The 14,475-nt window shown below is 41.7% G+C and overlaps 2 protein-coding genes across 4 annotated transcripts; one reads left to right on the top strand and one right to left on the bottom strand.

Annotated features, from left to right (window-relative positions):
* Nucleotides 1-2,681: 2,681 nt before the first annotated feature.
* LOC133921598 (uncharacterized) lies at nucleotides 2,682-6,124 on the bottom strand. Its single transcript, XM_062366539.1, has 3 exons — nucleotides 5,500-6,124; nucleotides 5,177-5,231; nucleotides 2,682-3,571 (listed from the first exon to the last, which is right to left on the bottom strand). The coding sequence occupies exons 1-3, from the start codon at nucleotides 5,749-5,751 to the stop codon at nucleotides 3,054-3,056; spliced, it is 825 nt and encodes a 274-aa protein (XP_062222523.1). The 5' UTR covers nucleotides 5,752-6,124; the 3' UTR covers nucleotides 2,682-3,053.
* A 4,009-nt stretch (nucleotides 6,125-10,133) lies between these two features.
* Nucleotides 10,134-14,382, top strand: LOC133921596 (uncharacterized). 3 transcript variants are annotated; one of them, XM_062366536.1, is made up of 9 exons: nucleotides 10,135-10,422; nucleotides 10,969-12,249; nucleotides 12,364-12,482; nucleotides 12,591-12,715; nucleotides 12,934-13,033; nucleotides 13,143-13,220; nucleotides 13,418-13,501; nucleotides 13,723-13,808; nucleotides 13,933-14,382. In XM_062366536.1, exons 2-9 carry the CDS (start codon nucleotides 11,037-11,039, stop codon nucleotides 14,054-14,056), a joined length of 1,929 nt encoding a protein of 642 aa, XP_062222520.1. In that variant the 5' UTR covers nucleotides 10,135-10,422; nucleotides 10,969-11,036; the 3' UTR covers nucleotides 14,057-14,382. The 3 variants fall into 3 exon arrangements, with proteins under 3 accessions (XP_062222519.1, XP_062222518.1, XP_062222520.1); XM_062366535.1 differs by having other exon boundaries at nucleotides 10,134-10,422; nucleotides 11,024-12,249; nucleotides 12,364-12,715; nucleotides 13,933-14,295; XM_062366534.1 differs by having other exon boundaries at nucleotides 10,134-10,422; nucleotides 12,364-12,715; nucleotides 13,933-14,295.
* Nucleotides 14,383-14,475: the final 93 nt, after the last annotated feature.

Below are 14,475 nucleotides of genomic sequence, written 5' to 3'. Positions count from 1 at the left end.
AAGCGTGCTGCTGCAGTGTCACGGAAAAGGAGGCCTCCGCGAGCGCCGAGCCCTTCTCTGCTTTCCTCGTTCTCACGTGCGCTCGCTGCTGCCCCGCGCCCCGGCCTCTTGCGCGGGTTGCTGCTGCCAGCTGTTACAAATAGATATTTAGTATGTGATCAATTAGCACACTAACTGCTTTCAGTTATTGAACCAAAGGGCAACCATTCACTACTGAATGGATATGTTCATGCCCTTTGAACATGTATATATATGTGTGAAACAGCAATCAATAGATCAACATTCATTACTCAAAAACTCTCTCAAATCACTCTCAACACGTCATCAGCACTTAGAATCACCCAAAAGAGCATTTTGGCCATTCCACAGCAGCAAAAAAAGAAGAAGAAGAAGAGCCAACCGGCCTCACCAACAGAGAAGGCACGAAGGCCTCTCCCAGAACAAGGTACAAGATAGGAGATGGCCTCACCTTCATCCACCATTGAAGAATGTGGTACAACCGACTAAAAGAATTCCTTTTACAAAAGGGATATTCCAACAATGATGATTGCCCATGTGTCTTCATAAAGAAATCCTCAATAGGATTTTGTATTATCTCTGTATATATTGATGATCTAAATATCATTGGAAATACAGAAGATATAAATGAAGCACGCAATCATCTAAAGACGGAATTTGAAATGAAAGATTTGGATAAAACCAAATTTTGCTTGGGAATACAACTCGAGCATTATCCTTCAGGTGTTTTACTACACCAAGCCGCATATACCCAGAAAATATTAAAAAAATTCAATATGGAAAAATCATATCCTTCAAAGACTCCCATGGTTGTTCGATCTCTTGATATGGAAAAGGATCCATTTAGACCAAGGATGGAAGGAGAAGAGATACTGGGACCCGAAGTTCCTTATCTCAGTGCTATTGGAGCACTTATGCAAATTACACCAGGCCTGATATCGCATTTACAGTTAACTTACTAGCTAGGTATAACGCTACTCCAACTAAACGTCATTGGACAGGAGTCAAGAATATCTTACGATATCTCCAAGGCACTATAGATCTTGGTCTTCTCTTTAAAAGAAATCAAGATACGGATATGATTGGATACACTGACGCTGGTTACTTATCAGATCCCCATAATGCCAAGTCACAAACAGGCTTTGTATTCTTAAATAGCGGAACAGCCATTTCATGGAAGTCTTCAAAACAGACTCTAGTGGCTACATCCACTAATTATTCTGAAATAATCGCATTATATAAAACATCACGTGAATGCGTATGGCTTCGCAGAATGATTAATCACATACAACAATCATGTGGTATTGGATCTATTCAATCACCAACAATTATCTATGAAGATAATTCTGCATGCATTGCTCAAATGCAAACAGGTTACATAAAGAGCAATTTGACTAAACATATTGCTCCTAAAATGTTCTATCCTCATGAATTACAAAATAATAGGGAAATAGAAATCTTGCAAGTCAAGTCATGTGATAACCTCGCTGATTTGTTCACCAAGTCTTTACCAACTTCTATATTCCAAAAATATGTTAATAGAATTGGTATGCGACGACTACGGGATTTGCAAGATTCAGGGGGAGATTGATCCCTGAATAAATAACCTGTTCTATTGCACTCTTTTCCTTTATGAGTTTTTCCCTTTACGGTTTCTCATATAAGGTTTTTAATGAGGCAATATCTACTTTGTTCCTCCTATTTTTTTAAAATGTTTTTCGGAGGTTTTAAATATGACCTAAAGATCATAATCATTGCTCTCTAAATTCATCAATGAGTTTTCTCATTTGAACTTACAATGAAGCAATAACTGAAATATACCATATCATTTTCTCCTTATATTTTCCTATTGGGTTTAAAGGAGTTTTAATGGTATATCAACACATAACATATTATTTCTCCTCATATTTTTCCCACAGGGTTTTTAGAGGAGTTTTCAACAAGAAGTTTACACACAAGATAATTGATCAAGGGGGAGTGTTACAAATAGATATTTAGCATGTGATCAATTAGCACACTAACTGCTTTCAGTTATTGAACCAAAGGACAACCATTCACTACTGAATGGACATGTTCATGCCCTTTAAACATGTATATATATGTGTGAAACAGCAATTAATAGATCAACATTCATTACTCAAAAACTCTCTCAAATCACTCTCAACACCAGCAACCTGGCCCCCTTGTCTCATCGCGCCCCTGGGATCCTGATGACAAACACTACAGCATCTATGATGACAAACACTACATCACGCTCATCTTCGCGATCCAACAGGCCACAACCGAGTGAAGTCATGGTGACTTCACTCGGTGTGAAATCAGGAGATCCGGATACCTGGGTTGCCAGTGCAAGCCAGCGGCTTTTCTGATGAATGCTGGGGTGAACCGATGGTCGAACCAAACGGTCACAATAAAGACATAGCCATTTCTGCAAGGGAACGTTTCGAACATTGGGCGTATCAGCAGTCCTGTAGCTCAGACTCGTCACGAGAAAAACACTGCAACAGTTATAGTGACCAGCTCGCTCTCGCTGAACGCAACCGTATACACAACAGATGTGAAACGGATAAACCCAGACAGGCCTCGCTGACTGCTCTGCAGTCTGCACAGGTCGCATCATGCTGCCCCCAACGATTTCGGTATGTTTCACCTTTTCTCAGACCTGGTTCCGCGCTATTCATTAGCTCTCTACGCAAGCATTGGCTCCACAATGGATTGACTTATGGTTCCGTTCATACAACAACACAATGTTCTCTATGATCTAGTTACACGGTAGCTATTTGATAACTAAATCATCCATTGACGAATAAACAACGCAGTACTACTCATAAGAACGTGGACACGACATTTCAGCTCGCAGCTTTGCGCCCGCCACTCTTCTTTGGTTAGCCCGCAATAAACAGTTTTACTTCCAGGCGGCGCAAGAAAATGCGCGCCGATAAGAGATCAACCAGCAGCGTGGGACCCCTCTGCGATTTCGCCGAGCAGCTTCGGGGTATCCACCATATCGCTTGGTTGGGTCTCCTCTATTGCCTTCACTGCTGCATATTATTAGGAGGAAGTGCGGTCTGACCTTCCTGAGGAGCTTGCTTGTTTTCTCCAGGTAGAGTTGGCCCGGCGGGTTCGTCCTTAGGGTTCTCCGACGGTTTCATAGGCTCGTCGTTCCCAAGTCCAGCTGAAGGCTTCTCTGATGGTTTCACAGGATTGTCCTTCACAGGTCCAGCTGGAGGCTTCTCTGATGGTTGCACAGGTTCGTCTTTCACAGGTCCAGCTGAAGGCTTCTCTGATGGTTTCACAGGCTCGTCCTTCGCACGTACAGCTGAAGGTTTCTCTGATGGTTTCACAGGATTGTCCTTCACAGGTCCAGCTGGAGGCTTCTCTGATGGTTGCACAGGTTCGTCTTTCACAGGTCCAGCTGAAGGCTTCTCTGATGGTTTCACAGGCTCGTCCTTCACACGTACAGCTGAAGGTTTCTCTGATGGTTTCACAGGCTCAGAAGTAGCACCGAGGTCGAGCCTCATTTTCTTGGATAGTTCCATGACTACCTTTATTTCTGAAACAAATGACAAGCATATGTCTGTAAGATAGAGCCAGGCCAACAGGAGAATGTACATACTGAACAGAACATGGGACTTCTGGTGGCTTATTTTCAGAGTCTTAATTTGAGAGAAAATTAAACAAACATCATTCGGAATTGCATTAACAGTTCCCTACCACATACAGATGAAACACATAAATTGTATTATTAGCGGAGCTGTGAATAATGTATTACGATAATGATGTTGAGCATTTAGAAGGATATATTGTTCAATATATTTTCCTTGTGAGAAGGATGTACAATGTTTGGATTTCATGTGTTTAATGCAAATTTTTGAATCCATGTGTGTCATATGGATGGGAAATTATGAATAAGAGGTAAAGATACACCGCTGGGTTACATAGACAACAGAAGTGATTCACAACAAAAAAAAGTTGATCAACAAACATCTCTTATGAAAATTATTACCTAGAGGGTCTAATATTCACTCTTCATTGCCCAGATAGACCGCTAGGGTTAATGTGACCATCCACACTTCATAGACCACTTGACTGAATAGAATGGTTCTCCATCATCGTACATCCATTTTTATGCTAAGTATTAAAAAGTCATCAAGCTTTTTATCCTACCTTTCTAGGAGGTGCCACACTGCCACCTCGGGTTGATGGTCTAATTTCAAATTGCAATCCCACCGCTTTCCTGACTACATAACTTCACCAACACTTATTTTCACCAGTCGACAAAAAGGTAAGCTTTGACATGGATGGAAATGATGCTATCGAATTTTGCCATCAGGGGTTTAGGGCTGATCATGGTGTTCTGGCTGAAGACACGAGACACAAGAGAAATACAGGATTGTGAATAAATTATAAAGTTCAACGCCTTAGGGTGTGAAGATGCTAGCCTAGAGAAAACGTTTAACTGCAGGCTCCCATACTCACAATAAAAAAAATTGCACTTCCACGATCTATACTACTTATTAGAGTAGACATTTTAGTTTTAAACATTTACTTCTTATTTCCTTTCCTAATTGGCAGATTGGAAATCATGGACCGTTAGATCCAGCTCATCTAAAGGTTAAAATTTTAAGTTACATCAAACCCCCTATTTCCGGTTACGCCATTATACTCTTTCCTATATTAACTCAAATTATCCTCAAATCTCACGTCCAAGCAGGTCAAGGTCACCGACCCAACCAAAATCGCCCACCACCCCTCTCCCCCACCTCCGATTTCTCTGCCACTTACACCCCAATATGTGGCTTCCCTATCACGATCATAGCACCCCCATGTGTAGGCCCTAAGCTTTGGTAAGTCCCTGTGGGAGCTCCCTGATCACACATCACAAAAACCCCAACCGCCCAATTTTAAGTCCACCCCCCTCACCTCCCACTAACACCAATCAAAGATCTGGGACGAAGGGATAAGCTGCCATGCTGCAATTGAACCTTAGTGGCCTCCACAACCACAGCCACAGCCTCGCCAGCAATAGCGAAAAGAACAGCACTGAGTACCACTGAGTCGATTGCTGTTCTAAATCTAACCCTAGGTTGGCTCAAATCCCTTCAATGGAGCAAATAGTATCATTCTAACAATGCAGAAATTTAAGGTTCTTCTATACCTTTCAGAATCTCACGAGCAGCATCGCTGTTTCGGAAATCAGGAGCTTCATAACCCTTCAGAAAACAAAGGTAGGCAATTCAGAACTGATCCATAACAGGATAAACTACACTGCATAGCAACTACAGAATACGTGGGGTTCACAGATAGGGTTTTCTCCAATCATGTAGCGTGAATTTGCCCCAAACCCAATATTTCTAGGAACACTAGCTTAATAGCTTAGGAGACAAACTTTGCCTTATCCACACTTGCACATCAACTAACCTTAGTGAAAAATTAGGGTTTTTTAAAGGAAAAAGACTAATTTTTGAAGGAAGGGTGAACCTGGATGAAGCGGACGCGCAGGTCAGCAACGACGGCCCGGATCTTGTAGTAGTCGGAGGTGTGGAACCCCGCGTCCTCCAGCTTCCGTTTCTTTGGCGCTGGTGCCGACGCCGGCGCCGGCGCATCGGGCTGAGGGGGAAGAAGAGGGGGAGGATGAGAGACCTTTTGATCTGGTACAGCCGTGACCGCCGGCTCCGCCTCTGGAGGAGGAGGTGGGGCGGCGGTGTCGGCGACGACGGCCGGAGCGGCCATGCGCGGGTACGACTTGGTGCTGTGAACGGGAATCGGTGTCGCACTGCCGACCGGAGGCAGATTGGAATTTGGATTAGGAATGTTGCACACTTCCAGGTATTTTCGAAAGAGCACTGCTATGCCTACTACTTTTCATGTCCAACTCACGTGAAATATATGGATCCAATGGCTTAGAGCACTTGTGGATTATCGGAAATGTCTCACGCTCAGGCAAGGGCTTAGGAGTCTAATTGGTTGAGCTTAGGTGTCTGGCAACTGTCAACCTGAGTGGCGGAGGACTGTTGATGGGAACTAATTGGGGGAGAGCATCAAATCGGTCGCCAGGCATGGTGATGGACAATGGTGGGAAGAGGGTGCAGTGGGAGAGCTTGTCAATGTCGTTGGAAGAGAAAGGAGTAGCAGTCGGTCAGCCAAAGATATAAGAAAGGCTTTGACCGTTGTTTAGAGTTCAAGGGTTATGAGTCTAATCTCAGCCAACTCATATGGAGTAACTCTCATAGATTATACATGATTTGGTGAGCTCCACATAGTTATATGATAGTCTCTATATCACATGTTGTATATGACATGCTTCCTATTTCAACATTGGAGCCAAGGTTTTGCTTATCGATCAGAGCTCGGTTACTTAGCTCCGGCGGGAATCGAAAATTCGCGGTTACCGTGGTAACCGGATGAATTTTTTAAAAAAATTGGACAAAATTCATTTGAAAAAAATTAAAATTTAGATGAAAAATCGTGATTTTACCCACTCGGTAACCGGTCGAATTGGATCGGTTACCGAGCGGTTTTTGCGATTTATCAAGCGATTTTTTAGAATTTTTCGCATTGTTGGTAACCGCTCGGTTTTCTCGATTTATCGAGCGGTTTTCTCTATTTTCAGTGATGTTCAACAAAAACCCAAAAATTATTTCAATCTTGTAAAATTAATAACTAATTCATCTAAGCTTCAAATCAAGTGAAACAAATTTTGTTGGTTTTCTTGTAACATGATCTATATGATAAAAGTATTTATACTCATAAAAAACTTCAAAATTTTCTCTGAGAAAATGTATTTGTTAAACCAAGTTAAATGCATAGTTTACTCTTTGCTAATCCAAAAATTATGAAACTAATTTTGTTAGTCATCTTACATGATCCTATATCTTTTAAAAATACATGAACTCATGAATTAGTTATTTTAACATGCAGTATTGTGTAAATGTGTTGCGACTAGATTAATTCATAACTGACCCATCACACCTCAAAAATTAGTGAAACCACTTTATTAGTTTATTTATACTATGATTTACATAGAAAAAATAATAGTAGACATGAAAAAATTAATTATAGTGCTGTTTCTTAACATATTCATAGAGAAATTAATAAAATTCTAAATAAAATGAAATTAATTTTAAAGATCCTTTTAAGATACGTTCTACACAAGAAAAATATGTATTTGCATGTTAAACTTTTCCTTAACATGAGTTAATAACTGAGACGCACGCTTCAACTTTTTTCATTATTTTTAAAACTTTCTCCCTATAGAATATGATGAAAACGATATTATTTTTGAAAAAAAATCACAGAAGTTCTGAGAATTGTGTCTAGTTTTTTTAAAAGTTTTTTTTTATTTTTTGAATTCAAATTCGGTTACCGTTCGGTTTCTGAAACAGAGCCGGATCAAGATGGCTGATTATCGCAATTTTTACTTGGTAACTGTCGAATTTTTGAACCCTGATTGGAGCTAACAACGCAAATAACATGTGGTAAGAAAATTCCTTTCATTTATGACTCGGCGTTTCTCTTAATGCATCGTTGAAACTCCTCTTGTACTTAAATGTGTTTGATTACTCTTGTAATTTAGGACGCCCTGCAGCATTGTAACTCTTACGAGTATGCAACATATACGCAACATTTTTGCATTCTGTTATCTTAGCGCCTTCTCCAATCTCCATGGAGACGAGAGAGGGAGTTTTGGAACTTCTGTTGGCCAGCGCCAAGGGCCTCAAACATGCTCGTCACCTGCGCCGTTTGTATCAATGATCCTATTCAAAAACTCCGAATCTCATAACCCATTAGGTTAATCATCCAGTGTGACAACCAAATTCTCATTAGCAAAATCACACAAGGTATGTATGAATTCCTGAATAATATATGTGTTCCAGTAAATTCTAGTTCATAAGCCGTCCAAAAGATTACAAAAGACCTGAATTTTGTAGAGTGGCCCATGGTAACTCATTTCCTCCATGTAAAGGTAAAAAGATTTGGTGGAACGAGAAGTTCAGATTCCTAATGTCAGACACCAAGTCCAAAGAGCTGATGAAGGTCACGCTGACGATCATGGAGAGGGACAAGTTCGCTAAAGACAACGCCAAGGACACAAAATGATGAACTCGAATTCGATCACCTGGATAGTTAACACATCTCGTGTTTGACGCTCTACAGGGTGCACGTCAGCGACATCGTCAGGGAGGACGACGAGCGTGAGTTCTTGCAGATGAAGCCTGCGCCGCGCTGTACAACATCATGCTCGAGGACGGCACGTAACAAGGGGGTGCCCAAGTTGGGAATCAAGTTTATCTCCAATGTCAGCACATGTAAATTAACACACACATTTGATCACATCGATGATGCATCTGTACTTTTGACAGAGTCTCAGTATGGTCTAGTCTCGGTATGGTCTATCGTGTGCACTCTGTTTCTTGATATTTTTTTAATGGATTTTGTCGATACGAAAAATTACGTAGGTAAACTTGGAGCAGTCGAGAGACCGCATGCAGTGTTCTGTGCCTCAAAGGTAGGACTATGCAGTAATGAGACCAAGTTGAACCGGACTGATCAACTCGGTTTGACAGGTTTTTTATGTTCGGTTCGGTTTAGAGAAATATGCAATTCTGGACCGGCAAACCGGACCGGTTTGGTAACCGACTGTAAACCGAACGCACCGATCTAACCGACTGTGAGCTACTACCACGTAGGCCGCGAGGCCGTGCACGCCTGGACCGCAGGCCACTGCGTTGGGTCGCGCCTTAGTGCTCCCGCTCGGCCTGCCTCGCCCACCGACTGGGCGTTCTGTCCGCTGGTGGACCATCTCACACACCCGGCTGCATTGTCCAGCACCTGGCCACGAGCACACACGTGAGAGAAAAAACTAGACATGCTATCTGCCGAACAGAACATGTGCACTCTATTTTCTCTCTCTCCTACTTGATCTTTTGGCTCCCTTGGCCCCTTAATGCACCTAGGACCCTGTTCCTATTTACTCCAAATCATGCAAACTTGCATGAACGTGAGTACAACAGAGCTATTTCCCAAAACCGCACCAAAGTGTCCTGGTATCGCTAACTTGTGATATGTCGTGGTTATAATTCATGTCAACTTTGGTAAATATGATATTAACTGAAATTGAGCCAAAATAATTTGATATTAACCGTACACTAAAAAAACATTATATTAACCGAGCAAACAACACCGTATTTACCGATATACTGTACTTTTTGAAAAAAAACAGTCATACTCAAAGGCAGCCGAGCATTTGCGTACGGATCTTTTCTGAACTTCGCATTGCCGAGCATCCCGTGGAGGAGTTTGTTCTTCTTCTGCAGTCGCTCGAACGCTGCACAGAGCGACAAGAACTAGCTGTAAAAACTGGAAACCGTCAATGTGCGATGTTCGCCATGTGTTTGTGAGATATGGCATGAATAAAAGACTGTCCGGTTTGCTTATGGGGGTGGTCAGTTTGTTGGTGACGGTGGCTTATTAAACTGCAGATCTAGTACCCGTCCAATATGATTTAGATTTGTTATAGATCTGATAAAGATTTGTAGTCGGATTTTTTTATAGAGGTCGCAAAGATTGTTACAGAGCATGTGTCATGAATAAGTCGACCAAAAAGAACGGGCTCGTACCCCAGTGGAAGCTAGCTCCGGTGGAGCGCTCCCCGTCCGAGTTCGATCTCTGGGATCGGACTCGGGTGTCTCACCGGGATTTATTCTCAAAATAAATTTGTAGGTATCCTCAGACGTCTATGGATCACAGGGGAGGCGACGCGCCCGTCGCTAGCGGAGCTGGAATCTTCGTGAATCTCTGGTAGACGTGTGTTGGTATAGGTTCTAGTACTAGCGTGCGCTCTAGGGGTGTGTTGATGTGTGTAGTGTGCGTTGTGTTCGGGCGTTCGTTCAGATACTACAACTTGTCCCTTATATCTGAGAAATAAAAAAAAATGCCATAGTTCTTTTTCTTGGGAAATCGGTACAGTTTTTCTTGTTCATTTGACTGGCAAGCAGCACAAACACTTCGCGAAAAAAAAAACGAACAGGGGTTGCAAAATCTCATTCGATTCGATATAGGAAAAAGGTCAGTTTGATTTCCTAAACATCTCTGGTCAAATTGTGAAGACGACGCCTCCCTTCCTTGGCTCCTCGCTGCTACGACCTCCGATTCTGAGCTGTGCTGCATCGGACGGCGCACACGTGCTGAGAAGAACCGAAGAGCAGCGACGGCGGCAGCGTCCTCGAAACAGACATGGAGATGCAGCTGCGAGCCTGCGAGTCCAAGCACCCACGGCGACATAAACCTCGTTCTCGCCATTAGAGAAGGAGGAGGAGGAGGAGGAGCAGAGGGGCGGCCCTTCTTCTCCTCGCCCCTGTGAAGCACGGCCCGCGACCAACGGGAGCTCGCGGTGATCTAGAGGTAAGCAACCTCTGGTCCGAACTTGCACGGTCGCACGACTCGGAGGGCCTTTGATTCTGTCCACTCGAATCGAATCGGGTGATGTTGTTAGCTCGTGTATGCTGTTGGATCATGGATGAGGTGCTCAAAGATTTGGAGCTTGCGTGCGCCGGCGACGCCGTCTAGCGCACACTGTGTGTTCGAAGAAATGCCCCATAGAGCAGAGTTGCTGGGGTTCGGAATCTCCATGAAATTTTCTCTATTTTTCTAAGCGGTCAGATCCTATTGCAGCAACTTGAGTGCTTTTCTGCTTGCTTGGTTGCGTTGGTAGATTGCCGAAGCCTGATGCTCATGACATTCGGTTTTACCGGTGTGCTACCCTACCGTGATGCCGTGTTCCTTGTTTCACGTTGGGTGCTACGTGCTAGGCTTACTATCTCTGTAATATTCATGCAAATGACTCTGCATATACTATAAAAGTTTTCTTTTCTTTTTCCCTTTGCCATATGAGAACTGCTTCATTGTGTAAATTTGCTTCTTCTTTTTTTCATTTATTGCCTTTTGCAGATCTCAAGCAGCTGACGGGTTGAATATGTTCTTTTTGTGATTCACTACCTTGCAGTGAGCTTGTAAAAATGAGCTCAAATGGTCGAGCTTCAAAATCTGCAAAATCGTCGATCAATTACCATCGACTTTCATTAGATGACCACCAGTTATTTGAGCCAGATGCGTTGCTTACCAAGGATCGTGATGCCAAACATCAATCGAGGCAAAGTCCTCAATCAGGCAGCACATATACCGATAGAAGATTAACTACTCCCCAGTTCGTATCGGCATTGACAGGGTTCTGGAATCTTGTTGTCCAGCCAGAATCATCTGGCACAATTCAAAGATCTGAAAGCCATGGGATTTCAAGTAGGGAAGACCCTGTGTGCTTTAGCAGGGATCAACAAGGACACGTATTCGCACCTTGCTGTTCGGAAAGCTCAAGTGGTCTGAGATCTCAAAACTGTTTATCTACACCGAAATCAATTTGTGAAGATCTTAGTTCGGTAAAGAGGATGTTAATGCTGACACCATTCAGTAGTGTTGTTGGGGGTTCTGCCGTGTGGAGACATATGTGTTCCATCAATAAGGTTGGGGGTGCCCATTATTTGCTATATGGAAATATATACTCCATGAAAACTGAAAAGACGAAGAAAATTGGGACTTCTGAAAGTAGCGAAAGAAGCATGAGTAAAGAAACTTATGCTGCTTCCACCAATATGGACATTAAGGACAATAAGTGGGATGATAACTATTCTAGTCAAACAAGAAGCATTCCTGCTGATCTTTGTACTGTCTCAAATGAAGAAGCTAATACTAGACATGATTGTGAAATTTCTCGACATGGTACTAAATCCAAACTAGAGATTTTTCTAGATCTTAATTTTTCTGCTTGCTCAATTCAGCAAATGGAAATTGGCAAAGAGGCAAGGATAAAGCCAGGAAACCAGATTTCCAGTAAGTCATGCACACATGTTCAACTTGGCCAATTGACACGCACCTCTTGTCTGGCGGGTGATGCTGTTCTTGTTAATTCAACAAGTGCGAATCAATATGCTTATGGGGATGACATGTGTCAGCAGCACTCTGTAGATAAACATTCACCAGGGACTCAACTAACTTTTCAGCATCGATTTGACAGTGTTGTTACCTTAAACAAGCATGCTGCTGCAGGAGCCTTATCTGGGACAGTAGTCAGTGTTTTTTTGCATCCAGTTGATACAGTGAAAACCATAATTCAGGCTAACAGTTCTGGACAAAGCTCGTTCTACCATACACTGAGGCGCACCCTTGTTGAGAGAGGTAATATTCAATGATAGCAATATACACAAATATAATTTTATTTCCATGTACTGTTGCCCTTTGAGAGATATCAATTACAATAATATTTTAGTGCTTGACGAGCTTCTTCTACAGGTATTCTTGGACTTTACGGAGGACTTGCTAGCAAACTTGCTTGCTCTGCACCCATTTCAGCAATTTATACATTAACTTATGAAATAGTCAAGGGGACTCTTCTGCCTGTTTTGCCAAAGGTGATTTCAGATTTTCAGTTTAGTTTTTCTACTGACACTATCTATTTGTCGTCATTTCACAGTATACACTTCAATCTTTTACGGTGCTGTTACTTGACATCTCTTCAGGAATATCACTCAATTGTGCATTGCGCTGCTGGTGGTTGTTCTAGTATTGCAACATCCTTTGTTTTTACACCCAGCGAATGCATAAAACAACAAATGCAAGTGGGTTCCCAATATCAGAATTGCTGGTATTCGACTTTTCTTGCCTCTTTTGGGTTGTTCATTCTTGCTTTATTTTAGAAGCTTCTTTTTCTAGCCTAATAAATAGTGAGATGGACAGAAACCTACTAGTTTCTTGTCATCTTATCCACGGAAAATGTGTAATGCTTTAGTAGGGTATCTTCAAATGAATGCTTCAGTTCACCATACTCTTCGTCATGCTCTAATAAGAGTTTCATGCCACCAGGAATGCTTTAGTAGGATGCCTTAAAAGGGGTGGTGTTGCTTCATTATATGCTGGATGGGGTGCTGTTCTTTGCAGAAATATCCCACATTCCATAGTAAAGGTATTACAAAGTTTAAATTATTGCATCTAAGTACAATAATTTAATTCTATCTTTTTTTAAAAAAAAAAAATAGTGTTCCAAGAACATGACCCCTTTTTTGAATTTACAGTTCTACGCCTATGAGAGTGCGAAGCAGTTTCTGTTGGAATCAGCACCTGCAAATGCCAAACTCGATTCTGGCCAGACAGTTTGTTTTCTGAACTGAACCTTGTTAAACCATCTTATTTTTATGTTTCATTAGCCAGAGCTGAAGTAGAACCTGTTGGCAACTTCTAATTACTATCCTGTATTGTACGCCAGTGCTGCAAAAAATCGAAAACCTGCTAGCTGCATGGTTGACCCATTCTAGTGTCTCAGATACAACAAATCATTGGTGCATTGCAGATCTTATGTGGAGGTGTCGCTGGGTCGACTGCTGCTCTGTTTACAACTCCATTTGATGTTGTCAAGACACGAGTACAATTACAGGTAATGTAACACATGCTTATGTCACAATTGAGTCAGTTTATATCAGTAAACCAGTAACTTTCAATTATGATGTTTATAATATATTGCCGACTGTTTTTATAATAGAGATATTATCATATCAAGATGATACAATTCAGTTTCAACTTTCAAGCACTTGTGTACGTTCAAAAGTAAACTAATGGTCACAACAGAACTAACACTTTGTTTTATGTGTTTATTAGGCACTCAGCCCTGTTAGCAAGTATGAAGGTGTCCTTCATGCACTAAAAGAAATTTTTCGGCAAGAAGGCTTGCATGGTCTTTACAGGTACAAACATTTATACATCAAACCATGGGCATATCATGCTTTTGAATTTGAGTTACTATCCATTCCTATCAGAAAAATCATATTTGTAAGTATGCCAATTATTAAGCAACATGTTTAATCACAGGGGTTTGACTCCAAGGCTGGCTATGTATATATCTCAAGGCGCTATATTTTTTACGTCCTATGAGTTTCTCAAAACAGTTATGTTTCCTGAACAAGTGCTTCCTGCAAGGAGCGTCACGGAATGAAAGAACATGGTGCGACGACACTGGAAGTAAAGACTTGTACTGGTATGCCAATCTCATGAACTAACATCTGGGATGGTTCGACTTGAGGATTTAATTGTAGGTACTGTGCCATCCAATTTTGGGTTTTGATAAGAAAGCTGTGTACATTGTACAATACCTTTTTGGGTTATTTCACATCTAGGCGATAGAAACTTTTTATCATCAGCAAAGGTGGTAGGTAAATTCCCTTTTAGGGAACCTGTGAATCTGTCATGGTTTTGTATTTTAGTTTCTTACAGAAACAAAGGTCAATTTTTTTTACCTGAGAGAATGTTTGTTGTTCAAAATTCAGTATAACTGATTTCACTATCTGTGTATAGCTGCGAGCCTGTGATCAACTGTTGCACCCAGCAATGTTCCACAGGTATCAGAAATTCAAA

The sequence above is a fragment of the Phragmites australis genome, chromosome 6 (genome assembly GCF_958298935.1).
Source record: "Phragmites australis chromosome 6, lpPhrAust1.1, whole genome shotgun sequence".
In the NCBI taxonomy this organism is placed as follows: Eukaryota; Viridiplantae; Streptophyta; class Magnoliopsida; order Poales; family Poaceae; genus Phragmites; species Phragmites australis.
This window is presented reverse-complemented; position numbering and strand designations above follow the sequence as displayed.